This window comes from Apis florea, unplaced genomic scaffold (assembly GCF_048593485.1).
Source record: "Apis florea isolate Af1SG1 unplaced genomic scaffold, ASM4859348v1 contig_3367_pilon, whole genome shotgun sequence".
NCBI lineage: Eukaryota > Metazoa > Arthropoda > Insecta > Hymenoptera > Apidae > Apis > Apis florea.
This window is the reverse complement of record NW_028256746.1, coordinates 6,896,474-6,911,017: the sequence shown is the minus strand read 5'-3', so window position 1 is coordinate 6,911,017 and position 14,544 is coordinate 6,896,474. Positions and strand designations below refer to the sequence as shown.

The following is a 14,544-nucleotide window of genomic DNA, read 5'->3' as shown; positions in this document are numbered from 1 at the left end:
ATAAAAAAAATTTTTTCTCGAAATTTATATAAATTCAAATTTTATGAAGTGAAATGAACCTTTTGAAAAGTATTAAAATAAATGAAATATCAAAATTTTAGATTTTATTTCATCATAAGACATGTTGTGTAATCCAAGATATATATTCTGAAACTCGAGTATACACGCCCGGAAGTCGTGGCCGTGCACATCCTACTCCGGATGAAACTATTCCTACAACCATTACATTACCATTAAGATGACTTGCAATCATCAGTGGTCCACCACTATCGCCCTAAAAAAAAATACCAGATATGCAATTATGTTGATATTTTTATAAAAATTTTTATAAAAGTTTTAAAAAGTTACAATTGATATTACTTATATTTTTTTAATTTTTATCAGATTTACTTTTCATAAAATATATAAAATATATATAGAAATGAAACAAATAAAACAATGCAAAACTGTTCAAAGTAAAAAATAATCGTCAAGTGATTCGAGAATAAAATCATAAATTTGTGATAAAATATATCGAATGGAATATTCCACAATTGTCAATTCTAATGATTACATTATAGCAAATTTTATCAACATATTTTATCAACTGCAATATTTTATCAACATATTTTTTGATAGATTTTTAATCCTTCATCAATTTTTTTTTGCCATTCTATTGAATATTTTGTGGTCGAATGATTCGGTTCGAAGACCAAAAATTTAATCTCTGGTTGTTAATTCAATCTGCGTTTTCTCATCAAAGCAACCGGATATTTATCGAAATAGGGTATGAATTTTGTATGCGAATGAACAATATATGTTAAACTAGTTCCGCATCAATGAAAAGAAGATTAATAGAAAAAAAGAACAGAAATGTTTGTGAAACGTATAAATAAGTTAGATAAACGATACGAGAAGATTTTACTTACCCAACAAGAATCGCGACCACCTTCTTCATGGCCGGCACACATTTGCTTTGATTCTACACGGGTTGATTTTCCTTGACTGGCATACCATTCACGACATATATTGTTCTCGATCACGCGTACTTCCACTTTTTGTAATATGTCTGCACGTTTATCTATAAAATCAAATAGAAATATTTGATCATAAAGTAATTATTTTAAATAAATTTTAATCTTGGACATATTTATCAATTTTGAGAAAAAGAAATAACTTATAATTTTTTGATTCATAATTTTTTAATATTTGGGATAATATCATAAAATTAATTATTTATTATTTTAATCATTATTTTAACTATTTGTTAGAAAAAAAGTCACAGAGATCACAATATATATGGAATAAATCACAATATTGTATTTGAAGAACGATTCATATGTGTGTGTATATATATATATATATATATTCATAGATGAGAAAGGATATATTAAAAGATATTTTAAAAAATACATATTTTAAAATTTTAATATACAGAAATGATTATTTATAATGATTAAATCAATCAAAGTAGAAAATTTTTTTGAATTTGAATCAAAATTATATATGTATAATAAAATCTTATTTCAATAGATTATTTAATAGTAAATAGTAATAAAAAATAAATAAAATTTAATAATAATTACAATAATTTTCTTGATAATTTTATTATGTTAAAATTTTAAAAATTAAATTTAAATAATTAAATAAATTAATTATAACTACTAAAATTAAACTTTATTAAAAGATAATTCACATTATATTATATAGGAAAAAATTAAATAAAACTAAAATTAAATAAAACTAAAAATTAAAATAAATTATATTCATTATATATTTATTTTATATATCCCAAAAAATTTAATACCAATGAAAATATCATTGACGATATATTCTTCTCATTTAAAAAACTTTTTGTTTTATTGAATTATTGTTAATGCGGAAACATTCAAATTGAATAAAAATTTAATTTTACTATAAGCAGTTTTTGCTCGAAGTTTAATCTGATCTTATTGTTAATCTCTTTAATTCAGGACAGTAAATAGAAATTTTTATTAGAATAATAAGAATTAATGGAATTTAATAGAATTCTTGTTTCTCGAATTTAATAGAGTTACTCGAATTTAATAGAAAATTTTTCAATACAACTTATACATTTTTTACAATATCATTATCACAAGCTAATTGATTTTCTTTTTATTATTTGTACTTCGTACATCAATAAATTATTTGCTTTGAAATTTGTTTCAAAATATTCTAGTAGAACTACCGATTTCCTCGCCAAATTGCGATTCATTTTATATTGTCCCATTAATTTGATGAAATGTCAAGTAATTAATATCAATAATAACTCTTGGTTTCTTGAATTCTTCTCGAGCGAATTACCGAGTAAAAGGAAAGATGTGGGGGATGAAATGGAATTATTTACTTACATTTGGACCTGTCTTCGCCGAACCACCCCCATCCAGCAGCCTTGGCGAGTTCTCCGTTGAAGGCGCTATACCCTGGTTTTCCTGTGGCCACAGGTAAACAAGCAGGTTTCACGCTATCCGACCAAATAATCGGCCTTGCAAGTTCTAGAAGGGCGATATCGTCCATGTATTTTCCGCACTTATGATCAGGGTGCAGAATAGCGTTCACTACTCTTTCTTCTTTCGATTCTGGAACTTCCGGTCCTTTTAGATTATACTCGCCAAGACTGATCCGTAATTGACCAATCGGAATTACAGAAGTGGCTCTGAGTTGAAGAAAAGAAAAAAAATTTTTTTTATCTATTAAATTAAATTGTTTAGAGGAATTATTTTTGGTAAAAAATATTAGATTTCGTTACAATTTAAGATACGAGAAAATAATAATTAACAAAGATAAACGAAATAATTATTAACAATTATTGTATTATTATTTTTTTTATGCTTTTTAAAATGCAGTTTCATTTCTATCTCTTTGTGAAAAAAAATATGTAACAAAAGTTATTTCCTTAAACTTGCATTTTGTATATTCTTATGTTTTGCAGCAACTTTTTTTTGAAAAACATACAAGTCATAATTTCCACATTATATGCATTACAAATATATATAGGTCAAGTAGGACGAATAGCTCGGTATTCTGGTTGTTTCTAGGAATCAAGATCCAATAATAAATCGACAATCATCGTGAAAGTTAAGAAAATTCAGAAAAAAGAGATATAAATATAGTTCACATATTTTCCATTTTATTTTTTCCATCTATGTTTTTTCTATTTCTTTTATCCCTTAATGTTTCTAAAGTAACGAAATAACACGCAATTTATATTTTTATCTGTAATTATTTAGATATTTATAATTATTTAAAGAGAACTTTTTATTTTTATAACAACGTATAGATATTAATATTTCAATGTTTATTTTCGTAATATTTAGTTAATTAGTTATTAAAAGTCGATACGATTTCCCAATTAACGAAATTTTCTCGGTTTTTATTTCATCCGTTATAAACGATAATGGAAAGGAAATCTGTCCCAATTTCTTCTTCGTGATATCGCTCGATTTTTTTTCGATGATATACAATCATATTCGAATTGTTTCCAAGTTTCAAGATTCGTCTTTTCTTGCAAAGATATTCCCTCCTTGGATCTTTCTATCTTTGTTGAGGCAATTCCATTATTCCATTGTGGATTATACAATTTAGCACGGATGCATCATCGTAGTTATTTCCTACCCTTATCATCATCGTGCCCTCTTCCAATTAAAATACACCGTCGGCTAAATGTTGGATCGCACTACTAGGGGAATGGCCTTTTTAACTGAGTACTCGGTCGTTAATCGAACCGTTAATTTGCTTATAAACTCTTTTATATGACGAGGTTTGTTATCTGTTTTACGGTGAATTTAATTTCAATCATTTCCATTTCGTTAATAATTGAAATCTATCATTTATTTTTTAAAATTTTATCCGAGTTCTTATTAATCATCCAAACATTCCAAATATAATAGCGATAAGTGGATTTTTATTTTATTATATCACAGTGTATCTGTAATTCTTTCACATTTTTCTTTTATTTTTATTTCTATTTTTTTTTTCGTAATAACTTAACGAATAATTTTCTTTCGCGCGTAGAACCACATTAACGAAATTTATTTCGACTGTTTCCGTGAACGATAAAGAAAATGTGGACAATGGTTGGAGTCGGATATATTTTCACGATCTCGCGCTAGCTGGCAACATTTTGTCATGCGTTTTGCATGGCTGCTAGCAATTACCGAGTGGTCTGTAATCTACACGCAATCATGGTTTACAACGCCGAAGCTCCGTTGGATTCTCTCTATGGCCACCCTGTCCAGCTTCAACTCCCCTTCCTCTATCATCCCTCTCTCACTCTTCCTCTCTCCCACTTCTCTATCTCTCTATCTATCTCTCTGTTTCTGTTACATACTCGACAAAGACAGAGAGCGCCTACACGTTTCATCGTGCAACGCCACTGTCTCGACGTTTAATTACACCTGCATGGACACTGTTCCACATAAATCTCCGTTGTATCCGTGAGAAAAAAAAATTACGAATATTTTCGAAATCCCCTCTCGATTTTATCTGGTGATAGGAAGAGTTTCCAGGATCCTATTACGATGCTTCGAATGTAATTCTCTTAAAATGAAAAGCGTGGAAATTGTTTTTAAATTGAAATCACTGACACATTTCTTCTCTCTTTTTCACTTTTTAACATAAGTGATGATAGTTTTTAATATTAAATTCTTGAAATTATGTTATATCGTTTAATATCGGTGTTTATAATCGATATTTATACGATTATTTTCCAAGCAATACGTCATTATTTTTATATTTTTTTCACAGAGATATTTCAAATTTTATGAATAAATTCTCATCGAAATGCGAAATTTTCTGCAAGAATGATAATTCGCAAAATGTAGGCCAAATAAATTCTATTCGCCGAAGAGCCGATACGGTGTATCATTGATAACCTATTGCATAATTAATTGCAGACAATTCCGTGAGTACGGCAAAGGGTCGTTGTTAATAACGCGAACGATTCGATCGATCGTATAAATAATTTCACTTGTCAATCAATCGGTTAAATGTTCGACAAGAATCGTAGAACCGTACTCGTCGATACACTTTTTTGTTACGTTATTATTTTCCTTGATCGTATCTTATTAATCGTTTGTATAAATGATAAAAATACCACGTTATACGACGTTGCAGGATTGATTCGCGCATCCGCACAGATATACTCCTCCCCTCCCCCCCCCCCTCAGTTGGACAGAACCTTTTTCACCTGGCATTTAATAAAAGGCCGCCTCTTGACTCTATTTGGCGACAATGTTTACGCGGGCAAATAGCGGCACAGCAGTTTTTAACTTGACACAATGCTCTTTGCCTTTCCATTCGACTTGCTCATTCGCCGGAAAAATACGCTCGAGGTTTCATTTAAAATGTAATCGTCGCTCCAATTAACATCGATATCGTGTCCCGTGTGTGTATATGTATACGACCGCAGGGAACGACAGGATATCCGTGAATGGCATACGGTCTCGTCGTTTTATATAATTTTAACGAAGTGATTGGCCGTTTATCCGGTCGTTCGATAATCACAAAGCCAGACAGCAAGTCAGAGAAATGCGTTTGTCCTGCTAACGATGTTCAATATTCCGCCATATATGCGTATTATTTACGTGTACAAATGTATATAATATACGGCAAATAGAAAATTCCTTCCGCTTTTTATCTATAATTCGTCCGATTTTATTTTTCGTCATCATACTTGATTCCGTAATTCCATTTTCTACGGAAAATATTTTACGTGAAAGTGACATGATAAAAATAGGTGTAGTGTAACGCTGGAATTTCGTAGTATTCCCTCTCCATTTTTTTTCTCTTTTTCCTCTTCCCTTCTTTCTTTCTTTTTTTCATTCTTTCTTTCTTTCTTTTTTTTTTTTTTTTTTTACACGTTACGTAATTTCTACAGAGGCGCGCATTAAACTTTTTATCCTTTCGCAGAGCGTGATGATTTTTGCAAACTACGGACCGTAATCGCCGTGCCGCGCAACACGCGGATTTCTACGTTTTTAAATCCGGCACAGATTCGCATAGATTGCACGGATGGATTAAGTGGATTATGACGCAGTCACTTGCAAAGCTTTTTGAGGCAGCCCCGTTCTTAAAAAATTGAACCACTCGGGTCGAACTTTAAAGTGATATTTTCTCGACCATGTTCCTCACCCAATTTCCCTCATTTCGCGCTCGGAAAAATGTTAATATATTTATCACTTTATACGATACATTGCACGCGAAAAAGGTATAAACGATACAAATTTCTATCATTTAAATATTTTCATAATCATTTTCAAAACGTTCCAATTATTATTGATCCAATTCGTTGATATTCCATGATTCTTAATTTTCGATGATTATTTCTTAAAATTTAAAGAAAAAGAATTACGAATCTATCAAACTTGCGCATTAAAAAATTCGTAATGTTCACCATAAATACGATTTGTAATAAAATATTTGTATGCCGAAAAATGAATATGTTTTCAGTATATGAGATTTAATCATGCGGCTATCGAATCGTCGAGATCGGATCAGAATAATTACAGCCACGGTTTGTTGGACAAGATTGGTTATTCGCGTTTCGCTGACATTTTAGCAGCGATACTGAAAACGGTAGAAAATTTTGGCACAGAGAGGGCCATTGTGAATATCGTTCCGCGATAAGATCTCCCCCTCTCTCTCTCTCTCTCTCTCTCTCTCGTGTCGCGCTCGTAGATTCGATTACAGAGAACAATGGGCAGCTTTCCATGAAGAAACAGTCGTTTTTCTGCCATGAATATTTTCGATGGCAACCTGCATATTGATTACGCGAACACTGCGTATACCAGCATTATTGCAAAGAATGGAGGTATAAACTATCCATTCGATCGATATTGTAATACTTTGAAATTTAGGTGCTCCTTTTTTCGATATTTTTCGCGAACTGTCGACGAAACAAGTTCCCGAATCGATCCGATTTATTTTGAATTTATAAATAAAATTAAAGTATAATATCGTGAAAATATTCAAGATGTTTGGATAGTAGTTGGTTGGATATTGGACAATAACAGAGTAACTCTTTTAAACAGATTCGATGCTTGAACAGGATAGAATTTCTATTTGAATAATCATCGATGATATTTCGTTTTTTTTTTAGTATTTTTTTTTTTTATTATAAAATATTTTTTAACGTTTGGAAATTTCAAAGGTTCTGCTATGTAAAATTTTGAAACAATTTTTTATCCAATTTTTTATCCAATTCATATCGAGATTTTGTTGTATAAAAATTCATTTCATTTCAACACTGTACCTATATCTCTGTACATATTGCAAAATTTGTTCGCTTACATACACAATAATATAGACTTGGTACGATATTTAGATACAACAACGAATCTTTTTTTCATATATGTTTCTAAATGAATGATCGTTTTAAAACAAATAAACATTTGTAACAACAAACAATAAAACAACATATTCAAATGCATCGTGTATTTATTCCATCTATAAATCGAAGTCGTGTATTTTAATCAATTACAGACATGATTTCCAAAACCGTTTATACCTTGTATATTATTCTATAATTTCCATAATTAATTATTATCTAAATATTAAACAGAATATATGGAATATTTATTAAAATGCTAGTTAATTAGTAAAATCGCGCAATTGTGTGTAATATAGAGAATATACATGAAATTTACTTACGAACATAGGCAATGGGCCGCAGTCAGAACGTATTTTGAATTAAGTATTGTACCACCGCAAAAGTGTCCTCCTTTTCTGCTGATGCTCACCATCCAAGGAAACTCGTGCGGTATCGCATTTTGTCCCCCGACTAGTCTTGCCGTGCGTATACCAATATTTCCTTGGCCGCAAGGGACATCAGCGACTGTTATTGCAAGCATTGCATTTTTTCGTTAACATCTGATAAGAAACAACTGTAATTGATTGCAAAAGAAAAAGAAAAGAAAGAAAGAGAAACCGAAATATTTTATAATATGGAAAATGATAATGCGGAGATTTTGTTTATCTAAATTTTTTTTAAAACTAAAAAATAATAAATTATTAGGAATGATAATCGTTCATCTTCTGAAATATTCTGAAATATTTTTTAAAAGTCAAATAAATTGAGAAAATTAAAACGTTTTTATATTTTTAACGGTGAAATTGTTTTAATCGTTTCACCTTTCTATTTTGCATTCGAGTGCGTATAATTCGCGAAATTAGAAAAGAATTAAAAAGTCTAGACCTCATCTTCGTTGCAATTAAGTGAAATTACGAGAACAATTTACAATTAAAGGGAAAATGGTTTCAAAAAGTTGCAGCGACCGAAGAACACCCCCTCCATTTTTTTTTTTTCATTAATCGAGCGCCGACACAAAGTTCATTTTAACTTTTATCAAAAATAATCACCCGGCGTATTTCATTAACACCGAACAAAATTCTGTTTCAGTTATTTCTCCTACGGAAAATGGAACGTTCACGATATGCAGAGAGAACAAAAAAAGAGGAATCGATTGGATCACTGCACGATCATAGCAAATCGTTTGAATCGTAATGAAATTTTATAATCAAAGTTTCATAAATGGAATGGAACCAAATTTACATTCTTTTTGAACCTCTTCCTACTTCCATATAACACCAACTACAAAATATATTCGATTGATCTTCCATCGATCTTTTCCTCGACTAAATCTACAATTCTTCTTTTTTCTAGGATACGGATCGGAGGATTGAAATTAAAACCGCGGACGAGACGCGTCCAACTGATGATGTGCAACCGTTTAATTGAAAGCTGAAGCAACGCATACAATGGAATGTTAACCGATTCAAGAGGAACCAGCCGCTGACGGCACCGGTACTGGCATCGCGCGAATTTAATGCCCCGAGCAGATAGGGATAGATACGGCGGATCTGTCACCGCAATCCCTGCGACATCCCTCTGACCCTCCACCGAATCACTCCCTCCCTTTCACGTTTCCCCTCTCGTTTCACGCCTCGGCTGATTAATTGGACCTCTACGTCTGCACCACCGATCCCACCCACTCTGGGGTTTCGGGGAAGAGGGGGGGGGGCTCCCTTCGACCCTGCAGTTTCCAACCCCTTTCTCCATTTCCGCCCTCCGGTATCTCTTCTCTTCCCCCGGACCCCGAAACTGCGGGAAGAAGACAGAGAGCGAAGGGATACGGCCATTGAGGGAGGGGGGAAGGGAGGATGGGCACGGAACAGGCATAGAATTCGAAGTCACCTCTATTCGGAAACGCGTAATAGATATGTCAAAAGCAGGTCGAACATGGTCATGATAATATGCTGATGCTTTCGTCGAGCCATCGGCGACTTCCCTTCTCTGCCTCGTTTACCCACCCTTCCCTCCTCCTTCTCCTCCTCCTCGTTGATTTCGCTCACAGTTTGGACTAAGCCTTTTTTCCCCCCCTCCCTACACAACGAACGATTCTCGGGACGGGCAGGTTGGAGATTCTTTTTCGAGTCTTTTGTGCGGATTCTGACGGCTGCAGGTGGCAGCGGATGGGGTTATTTTAACGGCTGGAAGAGCCTGAATCGACACGGTGGGAAGAAAGGGAACCCTTTTCGCTTTGCTTTGCCTCGTTTTTTCCCCCCTCCCTCGGTTTCCCTTTTCAGTGGTTTCATGCTGATTTAAACTGTTGCCGATGTGTTTTGAGCGGGTTGGAGTGAGTTTGACAGGCATTCTCTTGTTAATTGCGCGATATGGACTCGACGAATAGGGTTGATTAAGAGAATATCGTGCGTCATATCTAGGGGAACATTATATTATCGTATAACAGGGTATTAATTCAGAATCAGAGCGTATAGAAGGATACGAAGAAAATAATATGGATCATAATACGGATTAAAATGGATTTTATAGAAAGAAGAAAAAAAATCAAAAAAAAAAAAAAAAAGAGAGAGAGAAAGATTTAACAAAACGATTTAAAAGATCGATTATAACCTGTCACTCGATATTTTAATCGTTTGGAATACTTTTATCGTGTAGTTCGTGTAATTTTCATGGGAATCTCTGGATCGCGTTGCTTGGTTGAGCGCGAAATTCAGTAGTACAAAACATGAATGTCGCGTCGCATGAGATATGGGAATGCAAAGGATTAATTGAGGTTGTCTAGATCGATGGCAATTTATCTTGATAATTAATTTATCTTGCCACTCGATACGGGTCGACATTATAACCTGACGGTTATGAAAATGATTTACGTAATCGCAATGGAAATATTTCGTTAATAATATTTCCGATCCGCGTACCAGGAGAATCCCTGGAATTTCAAATCATGAAAGTTACGATGAATGAGTTACTTCGTAATGGATCACTTCGGTATGAAATCGAATTTCAACGTTTTATCTCTCGAAAATCTATCTAAAACAGGTGGTTTAAGCTTTAAGGGCATAGATATTCCGCTTATTTGTACGTGAGATAAAATTTTTTAAACCTTTTTTTTTTTTTTTTTTTTTAATAAAACTTCTTCATAATTATCTTGTACTCAAATTTTTCATACGTTGCTTCATCTATTCGCGATTATATATCTATCAATGGAAATTGATCTTTCATATTGATGAGACAAGAATTGAACGTTGTTGAGAAAGAGCAATTTTCAACTCGACATCTCGCGATTAAAGCGACACGGAGCTCATTAATCACACGCGTCTTCTAATTACCATCTCCGATCTTTCAAAATTGATTTCGGCAAAAGATCTCAAGATGATGGATCGCGATTTCGCGTCACTTATAATTATTCACGACAATTAAAGCGTCGCTCGAGTTAAAAATCAATGGACTTTCGTTTCTCTAATTTTATCGCTAATTACGCGTGTTCCCCGTTAACGTGATTACCTTTCTGTTGCGCGCGACCCATTAATTTGTCCTCGATGGTGAGCATCGAGTGCATAAGCTTGACACAGAGAGTATTGCGATAAATTTGAAAATTGAGGCTTCGCGCGACAATTAAATTTCTAGCGGCATTGTGCGACCATAACCTTCATCGGGTTAAGAACCTCACCAAATGCGAATGGTCGTACTAGATACGTTGCTCTGTCAAAATTTTCGAGTCATCGAGCTCGTCGAGGCCATACGTTGCCTAATTCCGTCGGCCTTCGACTAGGTTATACGCTCATTTTTCTATTCTAGCCTTCCGCGTACAGCGAAAAATTTCCGCGTACAACGCCCGGTTTTCTGATACTTTGGGATATCAGTAATGTGAAAAAAAAAAAAAATCTCTTCATACATTGTACGAGAAATTGAATATATCACATCGAATTGGAATCGTGATAAATAAAATTTTATGCAATTTTGAATAAAAGATCGAAGCCGTTGCGATTTCTATAAGAATTGTTTATTAAGGAGAGAGAAATTAATCGTTTGATCAGTTTCTGTAAATAATTTCAATCGTTCAATGTGATATCTCGATTATTAACGTTCGAGATTATGAAAATCCGCTTTTTCTAAAGAGATTGGTGGCGTCAATATTTCAAGGTGAATGGATTTAAATTAGATTCAATTCGTTTTAAGAAGCAATCGCGCGTGACTGGCTGGTATGGCGCAAGTGCATCGCTGCATTCATTCGGTAATGAATGACTCTGAAAATCCAATGTTAAGCCTGTCATTTCGCGTAACTGCAATTTACGCTGTTCTGCCCCTTCGTTCACGCATAGGTTATCGACGGGGGCTAATGTCGCGTAAAATTGTTACGTTTAATAAATATCGTAGGATCGATACGGATTTTCGGAACGCGGTTGTTTTTGATGTATCAAACTCGATGAGATCAATCGTATTTGCGAAGGACTTGATTCGAATATTTTGAACTCGATACTTTTGAAATATGGCTGATAAAAATGTTAACAGCGGAAATCGAATAAATAGATTTAAATGGATTTTTTCTTGTCTGGTTTGAATTTTTTTTTTTCAACGAATTTATTTTTATAGATTGCTATCCCTATTTCCTTTTTCGAAAATAATTTTCGAATGATAGTTTTCAAATTTAATACGATAGATCGTTAATTCTCTATTTTTTGCCGATTATTAACGATTCATCTTTACTTCCTATTCATTTCCATTTTTTAATATAAATCTACAATCGGAAAAGTTGTCAATTTTTTTATATCTTCTAATATTTTCTTCCATCAAATATTTTTCATCGTATTATGTATCGTTATGATATTTTTCAAGTCAGAAAATATTCAACCCATAATAAATAGAATAGGATTGATTTGACGTTTAATTAATTATAATAATTTAATATCAATTTTCAACATCGAAATTCGAATTAACAAAGACAAAACAAATTCCAATATCGTAACGATCGTAATTGTTGCTTCCGTTTCCCCATCGCATACAATACAATCCTCCCCATTTATTCGAATTAATTTAATAATAATACCGATAAACCTGAACTAAAGAAAAAGATTCTAAAAAAAAAAAAAAAAAAAAAAGAAAAAAATAGAAAATTCTTAATACCATACCAACAAACGTGAATTACTCACAATTATTATATTCCTTGGATACACAATTGACAAAAGCGGCGAAAAATACGAGAGAGACGAGAAACGTGGCGGAAACGTGGCGCGATACCATGGTCTGTTCCGGTTTCGGTGATCGTTTGTCGGTGAACAATGAAAAAATGTCGCATGTCTGACTATCGGGCCTTCTTTATACGTAGTTCGTTACGATTGCATCTTTCTCGTCGTTTCACTTTCGTTCTTTGTCTCGCCTTCCACCACCCCCAGTCACCCGCCTTTCAGACGCTCGAGGATCGAGCATCGAGCAACCGTCTATCGATACGATTGCCGCGGCGGAAACCCAATGATAATGCGAGTGCGGAGTCGAGCCGGCCCCGATGTGATTTTCAAGGTGATTTCTTCGCACTTAATACGCCCGGCGACGTGTGCCTCTCGGCAATTGCTCTCGGTCAAGGGCCAAAGGACAGATACGCATCGATCACGAGTCCATGATTTTGTCATTCGTCAAGGATCCATGATCGTGTTACATCTTTTATTATCTGTATATTTTATATATATATATATACTTTATATTTTCGAGAATTAATTTTTCGTGGGAATATCAATTTTTTGTACGTATATTTTGCAAATATTTTGCTGGAACGATAAATTTTTTTTCCAACCTAATGGCAATGCGTGGAAAATATCTTACTGACATTTTATCGACATGATTATCGTTATAAATGGTTTATGGTATATAATTGAAACATTTTTCTGGAAATTTTTTTTACTGCGTTACATAGAATTTGTGAGATAAGAAAAGGAAGATGGTCACGTTGTATTGTAAGTCAAGGTTTATTGATATATGATTAGAGAGATATATTTTAAGCGCGTTGAACATATTTCATATTAATTTTAACGATATCTTATAAATAACTCGTGTAGCAAAAATAAATAACAACAATGTGTTTAAAAAATTCAAGGAACAAGACTAGTTTCAAAACAAGACTAGTTTTAAAACAAGATGTATGAACTTTCGATCAACATTGACCGCTTTATTATCTTTCTTATCTTCTCTATAATTAATTCGAATCGGAATTTTTAAACTTTCAAATATGTTTGTTTTGTTTTTTTTTTTTTTACCTTGATTGATTTATTTTTGTTGAACATTTTTGTTATCAGCTTCTATTCAAACAAAACAATTCCAACATAATCTTGACCTAATGTTCACCGTAATCACATCAAAATTAAAGCTGTTCATACCGGGTAATCGTATTTCGTACACGCATACGTTCTCCACGACGTTGTTATCGCCGACAAACGGCAATCGGATTATGCGCCTACGAATAATCACTGTGACAGGTGGTCAGGATATATCGGGGACATGGAAGCTGTTGACCGCGCACGTTTCGCTGTAGAACGAAACATTATGCAATATTAGTAGATACAATCTCGTCATTAGAGCCAGACAAAATTGGTGACCATTTCTTGTCACTCTTGTATAAAACGATAACTCATGTTATTTCCAAAAGATAGAACCACGCACAACGATTCTTCAATTTGACCGAATACATTTGATAATTAATCGTGAATTTCAATGAACGAATAGTTGAAATTATACCGTGAATTTATTATGAAAATTTTCTGCCTGATAAGAGAGACTTCAAAGTACGATTTCTCCTTGTCCCGAAACGTTTTTAACCAATCGTCCATTCCTTATTTATTACTCCTTAAGGGAATTTTGCTGATTAAGTGAGACGAGTTTGCGAGAACTTTTCGCTAAAACGAAGTTTCACGATAAGAGAAGTTTGAAAATTATCTTTCTTTGATCGTTCGTAACGAATATCAATATAAATCATGCGAAACGCTTCTTTGACAATCAGCTCGTTTACGAAAGATTCCCGATTAACCTAAATTCTTCATTTTCCTTCCAACACTCCAAATCTCATCCATTCTTTCCAATACTGAAACTTTTCTCTCGAAATCATTCGAGAGAAAACTTCGTCTCGAACATTTTCCTCTCTTCGGATAATTAGCCAAAAAAAAAAAAAAAAAGAAGAAAAAAAATCGCTTCCAAGCATTAAAATTTCCTTCCTTTAATTGGTTTAAAAAAATCTTGACAAAGATAAAAAAATT

General features: G+C 33.2%; 1 protein-coding gene across 1 annotated transcript; it reads right to left on the bottom strand.

Moving 5' to 3' along the window:
* Positions 1–77: 77 nt before the first annotated feature.
* LOC100871784 (clotting factor G beta subunit) lies at positions 78–12,544 on the bottom strand. Its single transcript, XM_086912176.1, has 5 exons — positions 12,454–12,544; positions 7,651–7,834; positions 2,352–2,656; positions 909–1,060; positions 78–274 (listed from the first exon to the last, which is right to left on the bottom strand). The coding sequence occupies exons 1-5, from the start codon at positions 12,542–12,544 to the stop codon at positions 113–115; spliced, it is 894 nt and encodes a 297-aa protein (XP_086768302.1). The 3' UTR covers positions 78–112.
* Positions 12,545–14,544: the final 2,000 nt, after the last annotated feature.

Bases quoted from the DNA above. Each gene is read 5' to 3' on its own strand.
- LOC100871784 (XM_086912176.1), bottom strand. From the start codon at position 12,544: ATGGTATCGCGCCACGTTTCCGCCACGTTTCTCGTCTCTCTCGTATTT. The intron at 7,835-12,453 runs GTGAGTAATTCA...TTGCAATAACAG, and splicing joins ATCCAAGGAATATAATAATT to TCGCTGATGTCCCTTGCGGC. The intron at 1,061-2,351 runs GTAAGTAAATAA...TTGATTTTATAG, and splicing joins CGGCGAAGACAGGTCCAAAT to ATAAACGTGCAGACATATTA.